The 16,211-nt window shown below is 48.8% G+C and overlaps 7 protein-coding genes across 14 annotated transcripts; 4 read left to right on the top strand and 3 right to left on the bottom strand.

The window, feature by feature from the left end:
- Positions 1 to 812: 812 nt before the first annotated feature.
- On the bottom strand, positions 813 to 5,792 carry LOC122613131. 3 transcript variants are annotated; one of them, XM_043787157.1, is made up of 9 exons: positions 5,042 to 5,792; positions 4,574 to 4,849; positions 3,918 to 4,515; positions 3,585 to 3,842; positions 2,914 to 3,469; positions 2,421 to 2,843; positions 2,172 to 2,366; positions 1,429 to 2,114; positions 813 to 1,376 (listed from the first exon to the last, which is right to left on the bottom strand). In XM_043787157.1, exons 2-9 carry the CDS (start codon positions 4,805 to 4,807, stop codon positions 1,156 to 1,158), a joined length of 3,171 nt encoding a protein of 1,056 aa, XP_043643092.1. In that variant the 5' UTR covers positions 4,808 to 4,849; positions 5,042 to 5,792; the 3' UTR covers positions 813 to 1,155. The 3 variants fall into 3 exon arrangements, with proteins under 3 accessions (XP_043643092.1, XP_043643090.1, XP_043643091.1); XM_043787155.1 differs by having other exon boundaries at positions 3,585 to 4,515; XM_043787156.1 differs by having other exon boundaries at positions 2,421 to 2,840; positions 3,585 to 4,515.
- Positions 5,793 to 6,011: 219 nt separating this feature from the next.
- LOC122614897 (dnaJ homolog subfamily C member 21) lies at positions 6,012 to 7,879 on the top strand. Its single transcript, XM_043789620.1, has 2 exons — positions 6,012 to 6,690; positions 6,751 to 7,879. Exons 1-2 carry the CDS (start codon positions 6,085 to 6,087, stop codon positions 7,765 to 7,767), a joined length of 1,623 nt encoding a protein of 540 aa, XP_043645555.1. The 5' UTR covers positions 6,012 to 6,084; the 3' UTR covers positions 7,768 to 7,879.
- Positions 7,799 to 9,472, bottom strand: LOC122614901 (LHFPL tetraspan subfamily member 2 protein). Its single transcript, XM_043789629.1, has 3 exons — positions 8,272 to 9,472; positions 8,102 to 8,215; positions 7,799 to 8,051 (listed from the first exon to the last, which is right to left on the bottom strand). The coding sequence occupies exons 1-3, from the start codon at positions 8,672 to 8,674 to the stop codon at positions 7,909 to 7,911; spliced, it is 660 nt and encodes a 219-aa protein (XP_043645564.1). The 5' UTR covers positions 8,675 to 9,472; the 3' UTR covers positions 7,799 to 7,908.
- Positions 9,297 to 10,822, top strand: LOC122614902 (wnt inhibitory factor 1). Of its 3 annotated transcripts, XM_043789632.1 has the most exons (5): positions 9,297 to 9,368; positions 9,576 to 9,754; positions 10,006 to 10,414; positions 10,480 to 10,590; positions 10,656 to 10,822. In XM_043789632.1, exons 3-5 carry the CDS (start codon positions 10,011 to 10,013, stop codon positions 10,756 to 10,758), a joined length of 618 nt encoding a protein of 205 aa, XP_043645567.1. In that variant the 5' UTR covers positions 9,297 to 9,368; positions 9,576 to 9,754; positions 10,006 to 10,010; the 3' UTR covers positions 10,759 to 10,822. The 3 variants fall into 3 exon arrangements, with proteins under 3 accessions (XP_043645567.1, XP_043645565.1, XP_043645566.1); XM_043789630.1 differs by having other exon boundaries at positions 9,576 to 10,414; XM_043789631.1 differs by lacking the exon at positions 9,297 to 9,368 and having other exon boundaries at positions 9,738 to 9,754; positions 9,812 to 10,414.
- A 1,038-nt stretch (positions 10,823 to 11,860) lies between these two features.
- On the top strand, positions 11,861 to 13,669 carry LOC122614903 (troponin C-akin-1 protein). Its single transcript, XM_043789633.1, has 3 exons — positions 11,861 to 12,031; positions 12,846 to 13,165; positions 13,234 to 13,669. The coding sequence occupies exons 1-3, from the start codon at positions 12,017 to 12,019 to the stop codon at positions 13,400 to 13,402; spliced, it is 504 nt and encodes a 167-aa protein (XP_043645568.1). The 5' UTR covers positions 11,861 to 12,016; the 3' UTR covers positions 13,403 to 13,669.
- A 135-nt stretch (positions 13,670 to 13,804) lies between these two features.
- On the top strand, positions 13,805 to 14,599 carry LOC122614904 (putative gamma-glutamylcyclotransferase CG2811). The gene is made up of 3 exons (XM_043789634.1): positions 13,805 to 14,225; positions 14,284 to 14,391; positions 14,443 to 14,599. The coding sequence occupies exons 1-3, from the start codon at positions 13,903 to 13,905 to the stop codon at positions 14,483 to 14,485; spliced, it is 474 nt and encodes a 157-aa protein (XP_043645569.1). The 5' UTR covers positions 13,805 to 13,902; the 3' UTR covers positions 14,486 to 14,599.
- Positions 14,600 to 14,625: 26 nt separating this feature from the next.
- LOC122614900 (protein CDV3 homolog) lies at positions 14,626 to 15,997 on the bottom strand. Of its 4 annotated transcripts, none has more exons than XM_043789625.1 (4): positions 15,624 to 15,997; positions 15,456 to 15,538; positions 15,081 to 15,342; positions 14,626 to 15,024 (listed from the first exon to the last, which is right to left on the bottom strand). In XM_043789625.1, the coding sequence occupies exons 1-4, from the start codon at positions 15,834 to 15,836 to the stop codon at positions 14,770 to 14,772; spliced, it is 813 nt and encodes a 270-aa protein (XP_043645560.1). In that variant the 5' UTR covers positions 15,837 to 15,997; the 3' UTR covers positions 14,626 to 14,769. The 4 variants fall into 4 exon arrangements, with proteins under 4 accessions (XP_043645560.1, XP_043645563.1, XP_043645559.1 ...); XM_043789628.1 differs by having other exon boundaries at positions 15,081 to 15,324; positions 15,624 to 15,993; XM_043789624.1 differs by having other exon boundaries at positions 14,626 to 15,027; positions 15,624 to 15,984.
- Positions 15,998 to 16,211: the final 214 nt, after the last annotated feature.

Here is a 16,211-nt window from a genome sequence, read left to right as displayed (position 1 = left end):
AGTATGACTTAGATTATGTACTCCTCGTGTGGGTTCTACAGCGTCTATATGCATATTAATTGGGTACACAACACCATACATAATTACATGAGTCGATTAATCCAAATTACAACCAAATTTTCCCAATTGGAATACATTATAATTGTTGCCAATACAAACAAATTTGAATTCATGGTAAAACCAACTGCGATTTCCGTTACTTTATGCAATGTCTGGCATAAAAACATAATCGTCTTTATCTACTTAACTAAGGAAACAAAACAGTAAAACATTGCCTTTTCTTTTCATTATTCTACAAACAATTTGGCTAAACAATTTTCATTTGGATGGATCGTAATGTGGGTTACTTAAAGGTCTACTTTCGAATACTTTAGTAATAAAGTTAATTAGGTGAAATGTTCTGTCAAGTCTAGCAATAAGATGAGCTCTATAAGTGTTTGCGGGATTGATGTGGGTCTTGCATTGCAAGGTAAGGATATTTTCCACATTAACACACACACACACTCGCTCTATAAAGAACTAAGGAATATTATCTGTTATTAACTTATGTAGTGTAGTATAGTTACTAATATCAACGTATTCAAGCTATGATTGGATAGTATGAGTTGGTAGGATAGTATAATTGGACATGCCATGGAAATAGTGTTCTGAACACACTTTCAGCTTGGGCACATAGATCGTTTAAAAAAGGAAATTTTAATCGGATATTAAAAAAACAAAATTTATGTAAATAAACAAACGATTAATGTCAACAGAATATCATTTAGTTTAAAAATCGTTTGATATGCTTTAACTAAAATCTATGGTGTCTAAAGAACACTTTAAAACTGAAAATATTACTTAGAAAACTTCTGGGTTATGATTACGGTTATAATGTAAAAACTCCATCAAAAACAATTTGCTACATGCTACATTTTTTGTAATACGATTCTGCACCAGTTCATATGTTCTATTACGGCCCTTGAGTATTATAGTATTTTTGTAAATATTCGTCTTCTCTTATAAGTAAAAGTTATTGCGCTCAGTTTCAGTGTCTAGTCTGATGGACTAGTTTGGACTGTTAGCCTATATCTTAGCCAACTAGTTACTGTCTATATGATGTGTTATGAATAAGTATGATGATGATATTAGTCCTATTAGTTAGTTGACTCAGTTCTATTCGCCATTAAGACCACTCAGTTGATGGCTTTGATGTTCCAAGCTGCGCTTTAAATCGACAATGGTATTCAGTATGAGCTGCTGCTTGGGATTACTACCGCCTATTGCATGGCCCTTGGCCTCGTCAACGGTCACGTCTTGCATAGAGCTCTTGGCCGACACGGAGGCCATCAGTTTAATTTGCGAACGCTCATTCGACTTGCACCGTCCGTTTGAATCTGTGTATCATTTGATTAAATATTTCACTAACAAACAAGCCGAGTTACTTACCCAATTCCAAGTCGAAGTTCTTCTTTATACGCTCGAACGATGAGCTTCCCTTGTATACCTTGCGCTTTAACGGCTCGCTGTGTGGGCAATAAAAGTTGTTATTAATATTTAATTCGGCATGCAATGGGTTTTCCATCTTCGTATTCGATTCATCTTTGTTATCCATAGTATTCAATTGGGGCTGAGGCAAGTAGTTGTGATTGCCAATATCCTCTACAGCTATGCACTCCATCTCAGAATCGCTGCCGTGGAAGCTGATCACCGTTGTCGTGGTCGTGGAAGTCACCATCATCGTACGTCGCTTGCTCTTTGGACTTTCCTGAAGACTCCTTCCATTAAGCTGAAGTTGTGGCGAAAGTGGAGCAGAGGGCGGGTTGCCTTTTATCTTGCGTGGCGGCAACTCTGGTGGAGCATTTTGATTCATAAAGTTGGTCAGATGCGTTTTGCGAGGACTGCAACGAGCAAGCTTGGGACTGTTTGGTGGCGAAGAAGCAGACGATGTTTCAAACTTGAGCATTTCTATGCGCTTATTAATGGCTGCTGCTAACTCATGCTCAAGCGGAGGAGAGTTCGGAACCGGAGCCTGTTTTTTGGAGTCCACTTCACTGTTTTTAAGCATCTCCACGCGCTTGTTGGCCAAGGGATTCAAACGCCTCGGACTGGCGACCGGTGTGTCTCTGGGAATGCTAATTGTGATACATAATTAATAATAAACAAAATACTTTAACTTTAACGTTATTTACCTCTGTAAGCTGTTCTTCATCGATTCCAGCAAGGATTCCGCTTCCATAATAAGTTGTTTATACTTCATATCAGCCTCCAAGTCTGCCTTAAGAAGTGCTTTTTCGCTTTCTGCAATAGTGAGTGTAGAATTTTTATTGATACTGCCAAAAATCAGCGAGTTGGAGCGGTTTGACAGGGGAGACGTCTTGTATATTCTGTGGAAAAAATTCTTGAAAACACTATATCATAATTAAAGTCTTGTCTTATACCTCTCTCTTGGACCCAGTAGATTGCGGCGCAAGCAGACGGGCGTGCCTCCCACACTTCGGGTCCCTCGTGGCTCGCGAAGAGGCGACGATGGGGTCTTCTCGCGATTTTCACAACTCTTCTTACGGGTTTTAAGGAACCGCTTGCGTCGTCGCTGTTGGGAGCTTTCCCCTGTCTCCTGACCGCTCTTGCGTCGGGAGCGGACTGATGCCTTGCGAGTCATCATCGGACTGATGGGGTTATTGGTATAGTAGTGACAGTTGCCCAGATTTCGTGACAGATCCTTGCGGTCCAGTTCCACCTCTTGCATGGATGAAGTGTCTATAAAGTCAATTTCCAACAACTCGTCAGTGTCACACTCATCCCCCGCATCTTGTCCAGTGTCTAGCTCCGAGGCACAGCAGTCAGTAAGATCTGAATCACTGCTAGAAGTCGAATTAAATATATAAAGGCAACTTAAGTTGACTTGGCGAGCAATGAACGACTGCAACTCACCTTAATATATCAGTTTCCTTTTCGTAAATGTAACTCTCGTCAAACTTCCCAATCATTTCGTTAAGGGTGGCCTCGTCATCACTAAGAACGAAGGATGTGGTCGTAGCTCCAGTTCCGCCACCAGCTACTACGGGTGCTGAAGTTGTTGTAGTCTCGGCGTGCTCCAAGTGACGCCGCTTTATGGTATGTGGGGCATGCATATTTTCCACTTCAGTCGAAGTCGAAGAGCCCTCGGACTCGTAAGCGACTCCGGCTCCAGGTGCAACACCGGCCCCACCCCCAACACTGTCCACACCAGCCTGTTTGGCTGCCTGGCTAGGAGTAGCTCTGCACTTGGGGGTTGCTGTGTAAGGGACTGGCTTTCCTGTTTTGTTTGGTATTGTTTTGGCCGCCGGAACTTCCAGTTCATTGCTTGACTTAATGCCCGACGAGGTCGTGGAGGTAGTACTGGTGGCATCCAGATCCAAACGTGTGGGGCCTGTGGAGGTGGGCAAGTGCTCTCCCGTGTTGTACCAGGGATTTGTTCTTATGCGACAGCGCTGTCTCGGAGAGGGAGCTGCAAAAAGTGGGAGAAAGAAGCAAATGAGAGATGGTACTTCAGGCAAGTAGGGACTTTAAATGGGTTAATTGCTCAGTTTGCCGGTAGGCGGACTAACAGCACTGACACTCACACTCAAAGAGCTTTGACTGCCGCCGTAGAGCTAGCGGACTGGGCGACGACTCCAGGCCATGATTGGCACTTGCGAAGTTGCTCTTGGGCAACGGATCCATAGGCGACATCTCCTCAATGCGGTTTAGGCCGAACTTGTAACGCTGGGCCTCGACGGCTAGCGAGTTGACGCTCTTGGGGAAGTAGTGGGTTCCAGAGCGCATGTTAATGTAGTACTCAGGTGGATTGTAGTTGCTGGCGGCGCATGGCGAAGTGCCATCTGTGGAGTAGCCCGTGGAATAAGCGCTTTCTGGCGACGGCAAGCTGTGGGGCCGGGGTCCCGGCATAAAATTACTGCGCTGAATTCCTCGTGGAGTTCGCATACGCGAGCCGCTAAGAGGAGCGGGTGGAATTGGCGGTGTAGCTGTCAAGGTGTCCAGTGAATCGCCAATCTGAGCCGGTGCTAGCTTGGAGGGAAGCAGGCGACCGTAACGAACATGGTTGTTGCTTTGCCTTGGCTCTTCCTCGTAGATTAGATGCATGGCGCTTAAGTTTTCTGACTGCGGGCGCTGTTGTTCCGCAATGGGGGGTGGTGGCCGAAGTAGCAAAGCGCCAACTTCCTCATACTCCACCTCCTCCTCAGGTGGAATGTGGTATTCCCCATTTAAGGACTGCTCTTTAAAAGTGGCTTGTTTGCCAGAAGAGGGCTCCTTGGATCCCGTTGACCAGGACAACGACGATATGGAGGATGAAGAGCAGTTTACCCTGGTAGGCGATTTCTCTGCACAGGAGGTGTCCTTGCTATTGGGCACGCTTAAATGGTGTGATGGCTGCTGGAGCGGTAGATGCGGCTGATAGCAGTGCGGAGCGTAAAGTAGGTTGTCCGACTTGGGAGAGGCTATGACGTAGGAGTCTTCGTCAGGGGATTGCCAGCCATATCGACGACTGGGCGGCTACGGTAATATGATCGACGTAAGCGTTTTGCATACTCCTAACAAGGAAGCTACTTACGTGACACTGGATGGGAGAGACCTCGCGCCTCCGCACCGGACTGGCGATGCTGTGGCTTCCGCTACTGGTCAGGACCGGGCTAGTTAGGTTGCTGCCCTGTGGGGGTAAGGTGCCCGCCTTCTTCCCCAAGCAGGAACTGCCTGCTTCCGCGGTCCCTTGCTTGTGTTTACTGCCCTTCTTTCGGGGACGCACAATATGCGTCTCCATCCAGGAGCGCAGCTTGGATCCAAACATAGTGGTATTCTAGTCTTAGCCGATGTGGACGGACGGTAATTCCTGAAAGGGAAGGTCATTAAGCTAGCTGGCTGCAATTCAGCTGCAACAATGAAGAGGAGTGGACTCCTGGGACCACTTTGCGCTGATAAGGAAATCCATTTACTACCGCACAAAAGCCGAACAGCTTTTCAGTAGGGACACATTTTCTATAGTTTAGGTGGGAGGCTGTGCTGGAATTTTATGCGAAATTACCTTACTTGCAAATGCGGCAGACAACGTTGGCCTCATATCCTTTGCGCCTCCTTTTATTGTGGCGCCCACACACACACTCGCACACAGAGATGAAAGGGCAACGGTAAATCTACACCAGCACACACACGGACTTCGTCGGCTTCCTGTACTTGTGTTTGTTTGTTTTTTGTTGACGGTTATTTTTTGCCGTTATCCGTTACGTCGGGCCGAGTACCGACGCACCCAATGTTGTTGGGGGTTGCTCGTAAGCCGAGAAGCTTCAAGGACTTCACTCCCGCACTCACCCGATTGCGTATGTGTGTATGTGTGGGCCTGTCTGTGTGTTACAGCTCTCGGTTGTAAATCCCACGTAACTGTAAATTTTATGTCAAGCTATTTTCCTTTTCGTCTGCAGACTCAAATGCTTAACGACATTTTGGCACTTTGCTTGTATTGTTATGGGTGATTGGCAATAGTCAATCTTCGATACCAGTCAGTTTTTGTATGTATTTCATGCAAATTATGTAAAAATGTATCGGAAACTAAGGCGAAAAAAGCACAGTTCCTTCCTGGAAAAAACTACAATTCCTGATGTGTTAAACTGCCGCTTTTCACAGGAACCTTTCGGACTTTAACTTTTTCCCGTGGCTGTGTATGGGTATGCGATGTGTGAGCTTCGGTGGTAGTGAGAAAAGCATGCGGCAGAATTTAGTGAACTAAGGATGCGCGGACACGAAAAGAAACATCCGTCGCCGTCGAAAGTAGAAAAGCTAATGTCGGAATGCGCAGTTACGTATGATTGCAAGGAGGTGCCACTTGCAGTAACGTCGCTTAGCTGGATAAATGTAATTACAAGACTTCCTTAGAATGGGCTTCTACTGTTTTCCTAACGTGTTTTCCAACTATTACAATAGATTCAACGCTTTCAGCCCAAAAGCAAGCTATTTTGCTAGAAATTTAAGTTTTGCCTTGGCGCTTTGCAGCACTGACAACGCATATGTGAGCACCAGCTGACTTCCGCCCATCTGGCAACTCTGTCAAAATTATTTGTTGTGCTGAGAAACATGCGTTGCTATTACGAGGAGCTCGAGCTCCAAAGAGACGCCAGCGATGGAGACATCAAGAGTGCGTACCGTAAGATGGCCCTGCGCTGGCACCCAGACAAGAACCCCGACCGTCTGGCGGAGGCGAAGGAGCGCTTTCAGCTGATCCAGCAAGCGTATGAAGTTCTCTCCGATCCTCAAGAGCGGTCTTGGTACGACAACCATCGCGAGCAGATCTTGCGCGGCAAGAACTCTGACTACGCGGAGAACTCCCTGGACGTGTTCCAGTTCTTCACCAGCTCCTGTTACAAGGGCTACGGCGACGATGAGAACGGTTTTTACCGCGTGTACACTGAGGTCTTCGTCCAAATCGCCTCCGAGGACTTGGAGTTCATGGACAAGGACGACCGGCTGGGAATGGCACCTGACTTTGGTCATTCGAACAGCAGTTACGAAGATGTAGTGGGTCCGTTCTACGCCTTTTGGCAGGCATACAGCACCCGGAAAACCTACGAGTGGCTGTGTCCATACGACGTTCGCGAAATAAAAGAGCGCTTCATTCTACGCAAGGTGGAGAAGGAGATGAAGAAGATCGTCCAGGCTGCCCGCAAGGAACGCAACGAAGAGGTGGGCAATTCATACCCCTTGTTCTGGTATCGATACAAATTTTTAACCTCATTAACTTAGGTTCGCAACTTAGTAAACTTCGTGCGGAAAAGGGATCGCAGAGTGCAGGCCTACAGACGCATGCTTGAGGAGCGCGCCGAGGCCAATCGACTGAAGCAGGAGGAGAAGCGCAAAGAGCAGTTAAGAAAGCGCCAGGAAGAACTGGCGGCCGTCAGAAAGAATAATGTCTTTAACGAGGGCTACGAGGAACAGTTAAAGCAGTTGGAGCAGCAGTACGGTAGCGAGTCGGACGATTACACGGATGAAGACGAAGATGATGAGGATGGCGAGGACTCTGACGGTGAAGGCGGCGTGGAAGCCGAGGAGTACGAGGTGGAGTATGTAGACGATCTTTACTGCGTGGCGTGCAACAAGACGTTTAAAAACGCCAAGGCGCGTGCTAATCACGAGGAGAGCAAGAAGCATAATGAAAATGTGGAACGGCTGTGCCAGGAAATGGAGGAAGAAGAGGACGCTTTCAACGACGCAACCCATGAAGACAAGTTAAAGGGCGTACAGGAATCGCTAGAAGAATTGCAAATCTCGGAGGATGAGCTATCTGTCGATGAGGCTCCAAGCGAAGAAGAATCTTCACTAGCCAAACGGACCAAAAAGAACAAAAAGGCAAGGAAGTCCGCTGTCAAGCAAGCGCAGGAGGAAGCCAGTGACGGACCAGATGAGCCAATAGAAAAGAAGGCAATCAACAGCGAGTCAGAGGATGAAGACTGGAGTAAAGGTAAAAAGGCGAGCAAAAAGAGTAAAAGCAAAAAGACGACGACAAGGAAGGTGAAGCCATTAGAGCAAACGGTTCCGGAACCAATTACAAAGGAGGTCAAAGCGGCTACAAAGAGCGCAGATGAGGACCTCGACCCGGACAAGCCGCAGCACACTTGCGTCACCTGTAGGCTCGTCTTTGATTCGAAAAACAAGCTGTTTGCCCACCTAAAGAAGACGAACCATGGCGTCTACATACCCAAGGCAAAGCCTGATGTTGAGGGCAAGCCTCCTGGCAAAGCTAAGGGCAAGCGCAACAAGTAGGTCGTATGGATATCCAACCACACCTTGTATCTATACTTTAGAATGTTAGAAGTTTATTTATGCTAATGATAAATTTAATTCGAGAATGAAGTTAAGTATGCTCGCTCTGTCAGATGTTGTTCTTATTGTATCCAAAGGCAGCTACGGAATGCACACCAGTTTGCTGCCCGCCTCCACGCGTCTGCGAACGCGGGACCGCATATTGGAAGACTCTGCCTTTAGGCTTACTCCGGCGGCAGTGAATGTAAGGAGTACCCCAATGATTCCGCAGTAAAAGGAAACTCCTGTAAGGGTTAAGTTTAGTTAGTTTGAACGAACAGTTTCACTGAGTTACCTATGCTACAGTCGGCGGGGTAAAAGGGTTCGGCATCCATGCCGCATAGACGTTGAATCCGGCTAGCTCGCCATCCCATCGGATGCAGAAATAGAGCCAGCATCATACATATTCCTGGAAACATGGCACACTTAACTGCTGCGAGGATATTGCATATAATGGGTGCTTACCTGCTACCACTTGGGCGCAGGCCGTCATGTTGTGTATGCTCTTGCCACAGGCCGACTGGCGGCAGCAGGTGATCAGGGTCAGGAGCACCGTTACGGACAGTAGACTAAATCCCAGCGTGACGAAGAACATTGCCGCTTTCCATTCGCCGGGGTAAACGCTACTGTCCGTGGCCAGTCCGTCCAAGTCGAAGCGGCCGCAATGGAATCCGCCCTCGTGCATCACCTTGCAGCGCGTGTAGATGCCCACCGAGGAGTGGCGGGGATGGCTGGCGCTGGAGTCCATTCCTTGGGCGGGGCCCACCAGCCACTTGGGCGTGACCAGGGCCACAGCGAAGAGCATGTCCGCCACCAGGGAGCAGAGGAACCACACCAGACTGGCGCTGGTGATAATAACGTAGCACATTTCGATGCACCAGATTTGCCACAGTACACAGATTCAGCGATCGACGACGGACGCCAGAAACGCGTCAGCACTTGCCGGATAGATAATAGACTCTAAGCGCTGTGGCTTTGTCTGGGCACGCACATCCTACACCCACTTTGCCGTCACCCACCACCACCGTCGCACCACTCGCCACCACCAGCAGCGCGGGGCCAGACCAGAACTTCCTCCCAGCTGACCAGCCCGAAATGGAATTGTTTATTTTATGCTTTCGCCGCTCGCTGTTATGCGCTGCCTTCTGCCTTCTGCTTTCTGCCGTCTGTTTTATGTTATTCACCCCACTCACACGCGCGCGGAGGGTGACTGGGGGATAGGCGGAGCACGAGGGCGAGGGCCGGTGCGGGTGCGGGTGCGGGTGCGAGGCGGTAGACCGCCCAGTCCGCGGCTCTGTCAAGAACTCAATTCGGAGCTGACGTCGTGCGCGGAAATAACTCTGCCTCGATGGCGTTTTCGCTAATCCCCCAAGCGGCTGCAGCTATTTGGCAACTTTATTCCACACTCTGGATCTGAGCTTCCGTTCGCGCAGGCGTGTCTGCTGCCGTTTCTCACCAGCGTCATCTCTCGCCGACTCCGACCGACCGAATGAATGGGGCCCATTAAAGCCAGCTGCAGTCCCAGACGGAGCCAGGCCCCAATCGCAGCACTGGGAGAAAAGGTTTGGTGCATCTTCGCATTTTAACAACACATCGTGATACTCGTGTTCTATTTTGGTTTTGCTTTTATCAGCAAGAAGTGTTTAAGCAACTTATCATTTTGGTACGAGTGTAAACTTTAAGGAATTTAAGCACTTTAACTTAATCGTTTTAGTAAGAATGTAATAATTTAAATAAATATATTTAAATTTAAATACCTACGTTTTCAGTGCCTCATGCAGATGTGGGCGCCGATTTCTCATTGAGAGCGTGGAAATCCAGACATTCCAAATTCAGAATCAGTCCCCGATTGGCTCTCCCTGGCTCTCTGCACACACGTTCGAGTTGGATCCGATCTGACAACTCCACCACCACCACAACCCCACCATTGCCTCCATCCCCCGATCGGGTGAGTAATGCACGCCGCCGCTTCGATTCGGGCTGATCATGTGCAATTCCGATCAAGACGATCTCCGGTCGAGCGGTTATCAGTTGGCCGAGTCTGTTGGGGGCCATTGCGTCATCCGCAATGTGTTTGTACACAGTGATCGTGACCGAGGCCGTAATGGGATCCGCACACAAATTGCGCTGCCTCCGGAAAGCACTTTCACTCTCCCTTTCATTGCCGGAACAAATCCGCGGCTCATCACTTATCATTAGCCAAGATGTCGAGCCGGATGATCTTCCTTCAGTTGCTGCTGTGGACAGTTGTAGAGGGCCACTACTACTACGACTACGGCTACTGGGAGATCAACGAGCCTCCGCCGCTCTGTTCCGACTACGAAATGCTAGTGGTCAACACCCACCAGTGCGTGAGGCGCTGCAACATCGTCTGCCGGAATGGAGTGTGCTTCGAGGACGGGCCCTGTCCCTGTGCCGACCAGTATCTGGCGGGCAATCCGGATGGGTTGGTGTGTGCTGCAGAGTGCCTGCCCGGGTGCAGGGCGGCAGGCGGCTACTGCGCCGCACCAGACCTCTGTGTGTGCCGTAAGGACAGGCACTACTACTTCGATCCCCTCTCCCAAAAGTGCCGCCACAGGGCGGCCCGACTGCTGGATCCCTGCCTGGGGTGAGTGTGATTCTTGCTCCTAACCTTATCGCTTCTGAAATAAATGTGCCCTTTGACTTTCGCAGGCGCTGCACCCATGGCACCTGCTCCTCCGACGGACGCTGCATCTGTGCCCAGGGATACGAGCTAAGGGACAGCCTGCTGCACGGACAGCAATGCATGCCAGTCTGCGATCAGTAAGCTTCATTGTCCCTTTATCTTTTGGCCATACTGACCGTAAAGTACTTACATATATCCCCAGCAACTGCGGACCACGTGCCTACTGCTTCGCTCCCAACTTGTGTGCCTGCCGGCACAGACAGCATCATTATGCCCACAATGGTGTCTGCTCCAGGGACTATTGACTTGGAGGGGCAGTTGGATACAATGGGGCTGTTTTAGGTCCCGCTGATGACGCCTGGAGTTTAATATATTTATTGAGTAGGTTTATGAATAACTATTTTACGCTTTTAAATAAATTATTAATCTTATGGAAAGGCGATACGTATATATGTATTAAATTCAAAAACGCATTGTATATTATGAGGGCTTATCTTATTAATAATCATTAACAAGATAGACCCGCTTGATACCTCATAGCATTTACTCCATATGGCACTCTCTTGTAGTTCCTATTGAGTCCAGAAACTGATGTGCCTCACCTATTGCAGGGCACAATTAAGAGAGCGCTGGCGCATTTACATTTTGAAAGAGAGCATGCCAACTGGTTTTGTTTTGGTGTTGCTGTTGTTGCTACCGCACCCACCCCCCGCCAAATTACAATGCGACTTTGTTATTGTTTATAACAGATCGGACACATGGAAGTGCAGAAAACGACAATACAACATACAATATACAATTTTCGATCGCCACCGATCGGCTGGGAAACCGGAGCATACATGCGTACGTGTTCTGCAGAGGCGTCGCCTGAGAATTAAAATGTTGCGAGGGGGTCTCGAAGGAGGAGCGTGGATTCAAAGAGGGGCTTCTGTACTCAGCATTTATTAGGCTTCTGATAAGGCCCGAATTTTAAACTGTTTGTGCTCGCGGGGCCCATCATATTTGGGGTATTTCAACTAAACACGCACCCCCACCCCCCAGAGTGTATTTCTTAGATAAAGCCCAGCGAAGAAAGGCAGCGCCGTCATTTTTAGCTTTGCGCGTGTGGCGTGTTATTGTTTTACTTGTTGTTGTTCCCGTAGAGGCGGGCCTCTTGGTCTCAACGACATGCACAGTGGGCAGAGTCACCGAACATAATAGATTTTTATTTCTTGTTGTTTTTCCATTCTGCTATCTGAGAAGTTGTATATGTTATGTAATTATTATTACGAGTTATTTTTCCGTTTTTCATATTAAAATAAACCAAGAACACGTTATGATGAGTTCCACTGTGCCAGCAGCAACAACAACACAAGCAGCGGCAGCACTCGTGTCCGCCGCCGATGTTCTCCATCGCGATTCAGTTGGAGTTTTGCTGGCCATCGGCGCGGTTGTATCTTTGCTGGAGCTCCTGCACACCATCCCATCCAATCCCGAAGAGCTCTCTCGCTTTTGCTTAGTGCAGCAATTTGCAATTTTAATTATCTGCAGGCGGTTCGACCAGAAACCGAAAGACACGGAAAAATGGGCCAAGCAAAGGTAAGCTGAGTGAGAGGGCAGTACACTGGAAAGCCCACGCACACATGCACACCATTCACTTATGTATGTACATAAGCGCATCCCTTATCCTTCGTCCTTGGCAAGTGGGCAGCCCCGAATGGAAAGCGTGAAAAAGGCTAAGAAGTTGAGCTCCTAATTGCAGAAATTTTAAAGTTATCCGATCCATCGGAGAGTTGAGAGATAGTTTATTGAAATTTTTGAGATATCTATGTGAGTGAGCCGTCGCCTGTTCTGTGTTATGTAAGCGGATTTGCCAAGATGCTTTGATGCAACCGCTTGCCTAGTAATGACATTGATTTAAGGCCGCTTGCGTGTGCTATCCATTTACAGCAATGATTAGACCGATTTAAGCAATTATTAATGCACCTAATGACATGTGTACAGATACCGCGGATATATGTACATATGTACCTGAGGAGGAGGCGTAGCTGCTGCGCAGTTAGTGATGCACGCACTCAGCCCCAAAAATACGAGAAAGCTACTTTTATTACCAACAATAACCGACTTTAAGAATAAACATGTGTGAATGCACGAAACCGGTTTAGCCATCCCATCCTCGCCCAAAAAGCGGTTCATCTGAGAATCTCGCTAAACACCGAGACGTATCGTAAACCACCTTATCAATAAATGTAGGGTGCTAGCCAGTGGAAAGTGTTCGGTTGCCTGATAAGCCACGGCGATCGATTGATACTAGTAGAGCAAACTCTCACAAGATACCACCTGTTTATCAGATCTCTAACCTAACCCCACTTCTCTGTCTCTTGGCCACACCCACCTCCCACGCACTCCACAGAAAGTCTCCTCCGCCCTGAGCAAGCTGTTCGTGTACGGCGCCCTCAAGTACGGGCAGCCCAGCAACTCAATCCTGGCCAGCTCCGGCAACGGCTTCGCCAAGTTCTGGTGCAAGGCCACCACCACCCAGAAGCTGCCGCTCGTGATCGCCACCCGCTACAACATTCCCTTCCTGCTGAACAAGCCCGGCGTGGGCTATTACGTAACCGGGGAGATCTACGAGGTGGACAACCGAATGCTCAACTCCCTGGACAACCTGGAGGATTGCGAGGAAATCTACACTCGCGAGATGCACGACATGAACATTGGCGTGGGAGAGGGGTAAGCACTAGTCGTGTCTGACGTCATTTCAGCAATTTGGTGTGATCATGTCACCCTTTCCTTTTCAGAACCGTTCCCTGCTGGGTGTACCTGCTGCAGAAGTACCCGGAGAACCTGCTCAGTCTGCGCTACTTGTCCAGCTACGAGAACTCAACCACCCATCCATACATCATGCGCCATCGCCGCACTCACAAGCATCCGGCCCAGGACGACCTCACCTATGAGGCCCAGAACTAATGACCTATTTATGTTGTGCTGTCACCCGTTTCATTGGATGTGCTCTGGATAGCCTGGCCACTAATCTTATGTTACCGTAGTTGCATTTTAAGACCGTACTTGCAGACGCAGATGTACTGATCGATATATACGCGTATATATTGGAAAATGATATACACTGATATACACATATGTACCATACGCATTATTTAGGTTTTAGCTAACGTAGTCTGTAATTTGATAGTTTTCGACAAACAAAGCAAATAAACTGAAGCAATTCAAAGTAAACCGTGATCTCTCTCCTCTCTTATGGGAGTAAGGTGCTGGGCAGCACCTACCAGTCTCTGGTAATTTTCCACCGAGGGCCGAGTGCTTCAGTTTCTCGCGGTGTAGGGGGCAAGATTCGGTGCGAATGGCAGCAAGAAGAAGAGCGGGCGGATTATGTCGACTGTGCAATCTACAGGTCGGATTTGATAGCACGATACGCCTGGAAACTGATAAGCCCGGCGGCGGGAAGCGCAATGGCTGAAAAGCTGAGAATGGCGGCAAGGGTTTTTGTGTATGGCACGCTGAAGCGCGGGGAGCCCAATCACCACTGGTTGACGAAAAAGGAGAACGGCCAGGCCCGCTTTCTTGGCAGGGGAAAAACGGAAACGAAGTTTCCCCTGGTTGTGGGCACCCGCTACAACATTCCTTTCCTGCTCGCCCGTCCAGGCGAGGGGAACCACATAGAAGGCGAAGTCTACGAGGTGGACCAGACCATGCTCTCCAAACTGGACATACTTGAAGACTACCCGGACTACTACGATCGCGAGCAGCAAACCATATTGATGGAGCAAAATGAGTATAAAGCTGTGGAGCGATTGCCAGATGTGAGAACTCACTTTTGCCCCTTTGTGTAGAAGCATTCAGTGCTGGCTGTACCTGATTCGCAACTTTCCAGAGAAGATGCTGGCCAAGGAGCTGCTGATCTCGTACCACAACACACCGGAGAGGCCGTACAACGAAAAGTCAGTGCGCACTGTTTCAGCCAGAGATGATCTTTCTTACTGATTTTGCAGCTACTTGGAGAGCTGTCCGGAAGACCTAGCCATGGATGAGTGAGAGACGGAAACGTATAAAAAAGTAACGTTTATAAACGGATTTCAACGCATGGCTATTATTCGTATTGTATTACATTAATCCATTCTTCAAAAATGCAAAACGAAATGAACAATAGTAGTTTGTGGTTTAGGGTAAGAGTAGCAGTGGTGGTTTATATGAATCAAAAAGCCTAGAAAATCTGCATGTGCTGGCGCAGAACCCTTGGATGACTTGAGCTCGGCAGCGGACACTGTGGTAGATAGCGGTTCCCGTGGCCAGCAGCAGCACCGTTGGCGTGGGCTGACCTAGCTTGCTTCGTCGTCGAGCGACTGGAATCGGTTGGAGGCCGCCACCGGGGCAGCCGTGGACTCCTGAACGCGCTGGAAACGGCTTCCGTGCCGGACTTCTTCGAAGGCGGGTTCGTTTTTCTTCTTGCGCTGTTCCTCCGGACGCGCCGCACTGAGTGTTGGGAAAAACTCGGTATTGGTGATGTCGGGGGCGGCGCGTCGTGGACGCAAAGCCCCCCCAACAGTGCCACCTCCCAGTCCGCTTCCGGCCTGCTGCTGTAGAGGGTTCGATTAAACTGGATCTGGATCGTCTAGCTCTTTCTACTTACGCTGTATCGTAGCGCGGGTGAAACGTAGGTCTTGGACGAGGGCTTTTCCACCTCGACGGGCACCGGGATCTGCATTACCTCCTCGGCTGGGACCACTTTCTTCCAGGGTCCGTGACCGACGCGCTCCTTGTTTACGTCCGCGTTGTCATACCCATTGCTGTCCTCATCGTCCTCGTCGTAGTTGCCGCCGTCCTGGGCAGTGGGCACGCGAGCAGCTCGCGACTCGGCACTTTCCTGGGCAGTTCTGGAACGGTCCGAAGAGCTATAGAGAGCGGGATTTCGCAATATGCGGGGTCATATGGAAAGTTAATCACTGAAAGTGGCCTTTTCTCGTGCTCATCGAATAGGCGGTCGGCGTAATGGTCGAAAACTCACATGGTGCTCAGCTGGCCGATCTTTAGACCGCTGTAGTCCTTGCGCTGCTCCTCCTCGAACTCCTTCCATTCCTCCTCGACGGGCTACGGAGCGGAAAACAATGAACCTATTAGTATGCCTTCGGTGGCCAACGAGAGCCGATTTCACCAGCCTCAGATTTGGACTCACCGGGGCGGACTCTGGCACCTTGGTGCCGCTATTCTCGTTTTCGCCTACTACTGCCACGCCGCCAGCGGCTGCCTCTGGTTTTTTAGGCTTGACCACCTCGCGCTTGGTGCCGTCCTCCAGGTTCTTCACCATCTCGTCGGCGGTCACGAACTTAGTCTTGTTCTTGGACTTCTTCTTGTCCTTTTTCGCGAAGAAATCGTCCAGTTCGGCCATGGCTTGCAATTAATTATAAATGAATAAAATTCGCGACAGGAAATTTGGAGAACAACTCTGCACGCCTTTTGTGCCAGATGTATCGATAGTCGAGCCAGGGCTGAAGATTCCTGGAAATTCGCAGCGAAATTACTAATTTTCGATTTACTTTCACAATTTAATTTACATAATAAATGTTTTTTTTATTAGCTTGATCTAATTTATGGGTAATTGTGACTAATCAGTTTAAGCATCACTGTCAGCACTTAGCTGACACCCCGAGCTTCGATATCCAATCAGAATGATATCGATATTTCCTATTTTGGCGGTCTTTTTGAAAGCCACTGTAGTGTGGTGACTGTTTGCACCGTCGAAACATATTGGCTTTTTTGCAAC

This window comes from Drosophila teissieri, chromosome 2R (genome assembly GCF_016746235.2).
Source record: "Drosophila teissieri strain GT53w chromosome 2R, Prin_Dtei_1.1, whole genome shotgun sequence".
Classification (NCBI taxonomy): Eukaryota; Metazoa; Arthropoda; class Insecta; order Diptera; family Drosophilidae; genus Drosophila; species Drosophila teissieri.
This window is presented reverse-complemented; position numbering and strand designations above follow the sequence as displayed.

Bases quoted from the DNA above. Each gene is read 5' to 3' on its own strand.
- LOC122613131 (XM_043787155.1), bottom strand. From the start codon at position 4,807: ATGTTTGGATCCAAGCTGCGCTCCTGGATGGAGACGCATATTGTGCGT. The intron at 4,516-4,573 runs GTAAGTAGCTTC...ATATTACCGTAG, and splicing joins TCTCTCCCATCCAGTGTCAC to CCGCCCAGTCGTCGATATGG. The intron at 2,115-2,171 runs GTAAATAACGTT...TATCACAATTAG, and splicing joins ATGAAGAACAGCTTACAGAG to CATTCCCAGAGACACACCGG.
- LOC122614897 (XM_043789620.1), top strand. From the start codon at position 6,085: ATGCGTTGCTATTACGAGGAGCTCGAGCTCCAAAGAGACGCCAGCGAT. The intron at 6,691-6,750 runs GTGGGCAATTCA...TCATTAACTTAG, and splicing joins GCAAGGAACGCAACGAAGAG to GTTCGCAACTTAGTAAACTT.
- LOC122614901 (XM_043789629.1), bottom strand. From the start codon at position 8,674: ATGTGCTACGTTATTATCACCAGCGCCAGTCTGGTGTGGTTCCTCTGC. The intron at 8,216-8,271 runs GTAAGCACCCAT...CCATGTTTCCAG, and splicing joins CTGCGCCCAAGTGGTAGCAG to GAATATGTATGATGCTGGCT. The intron at 8,052-8,101 runs GTAACTCAGTGA...TAACCCTTACAG, and splicing joins CCCCGCCGACTGTAGCATAG to GAGTTTCCTTTTACTGCGGA.
- LOC122614902 (XM_043789632.1), top strand. From the start codon at position 10,011: ATGTCGAGCCGGATGATCTTCCTTCAGTTGCTGCTGTGGACAGTTGTA. The intron at 10,415-10,479 runs GTGAGTGTGATT...TGACTTTCGCAG, and splicing joins CTGCTGGATCCCTGCCTGGG to GCGCTGCACCCATGGCACCT. The intron at 10,591-10,655 runs GTAAGCTTCATT...ATATATCCCCAG, and splicing joins TGCATGCCAGTCTGCGATCA to CAACTGCGGACCACGTGCCT.
- LOC122614903 (XM_043789633.1), top strand. The intron at 13,166-13,233 runs GTAAGCACTAGT...TTTCCTTTTCAG, and splicing joins AACATTGGCGTGGGAGAGGG to AACCGTTCCCTGCTGGGTGT.
- LOC122614904 (XM_043789634.1), top strand. From the start codon at position 13,903: ATGGCTGAAAAGCTGAGAATGGCGGCAAGGGTTTTTGTGTATGGCACG. The intron at 14,226-14,283 runs GTATAAAGCTGT...CCCTTTGTGTAG, and splicing joins ATATTGATGGAGCAAAATGA to AAGCATTCAGTGCTGGCTGT. The intron at 14,392-14,442 runs GTCAGTGCGCAC...CTGATTTTGCAG, and splicing joins GAGAGGCCGTACAACGAAAA to CTACTTGGAGAGCTGTCCGG.
- LOC122614900 (XM_043789624.1), bottom strand. From the start codon at position 15,836: ATGGCCGAACTGGACGATTTCTTCGCGAAAAAGGACAAGAAGAAGTCC. The intron at 15,343-15,455 runs GTGAGTTTTCGA...CGCTCTCTATAG, and splicing joins ATCGGCCAGCTGAGCACCAT to CTCTTCGGACCGTTCCAGAA. The intron at 15,028-15,080 runs GTAAGTAGAAAG...AACCCTCTACAG, and splicing joins CACCCGCGCTACGATACAGC to CAGCAGGCCGGAAGCGGACT.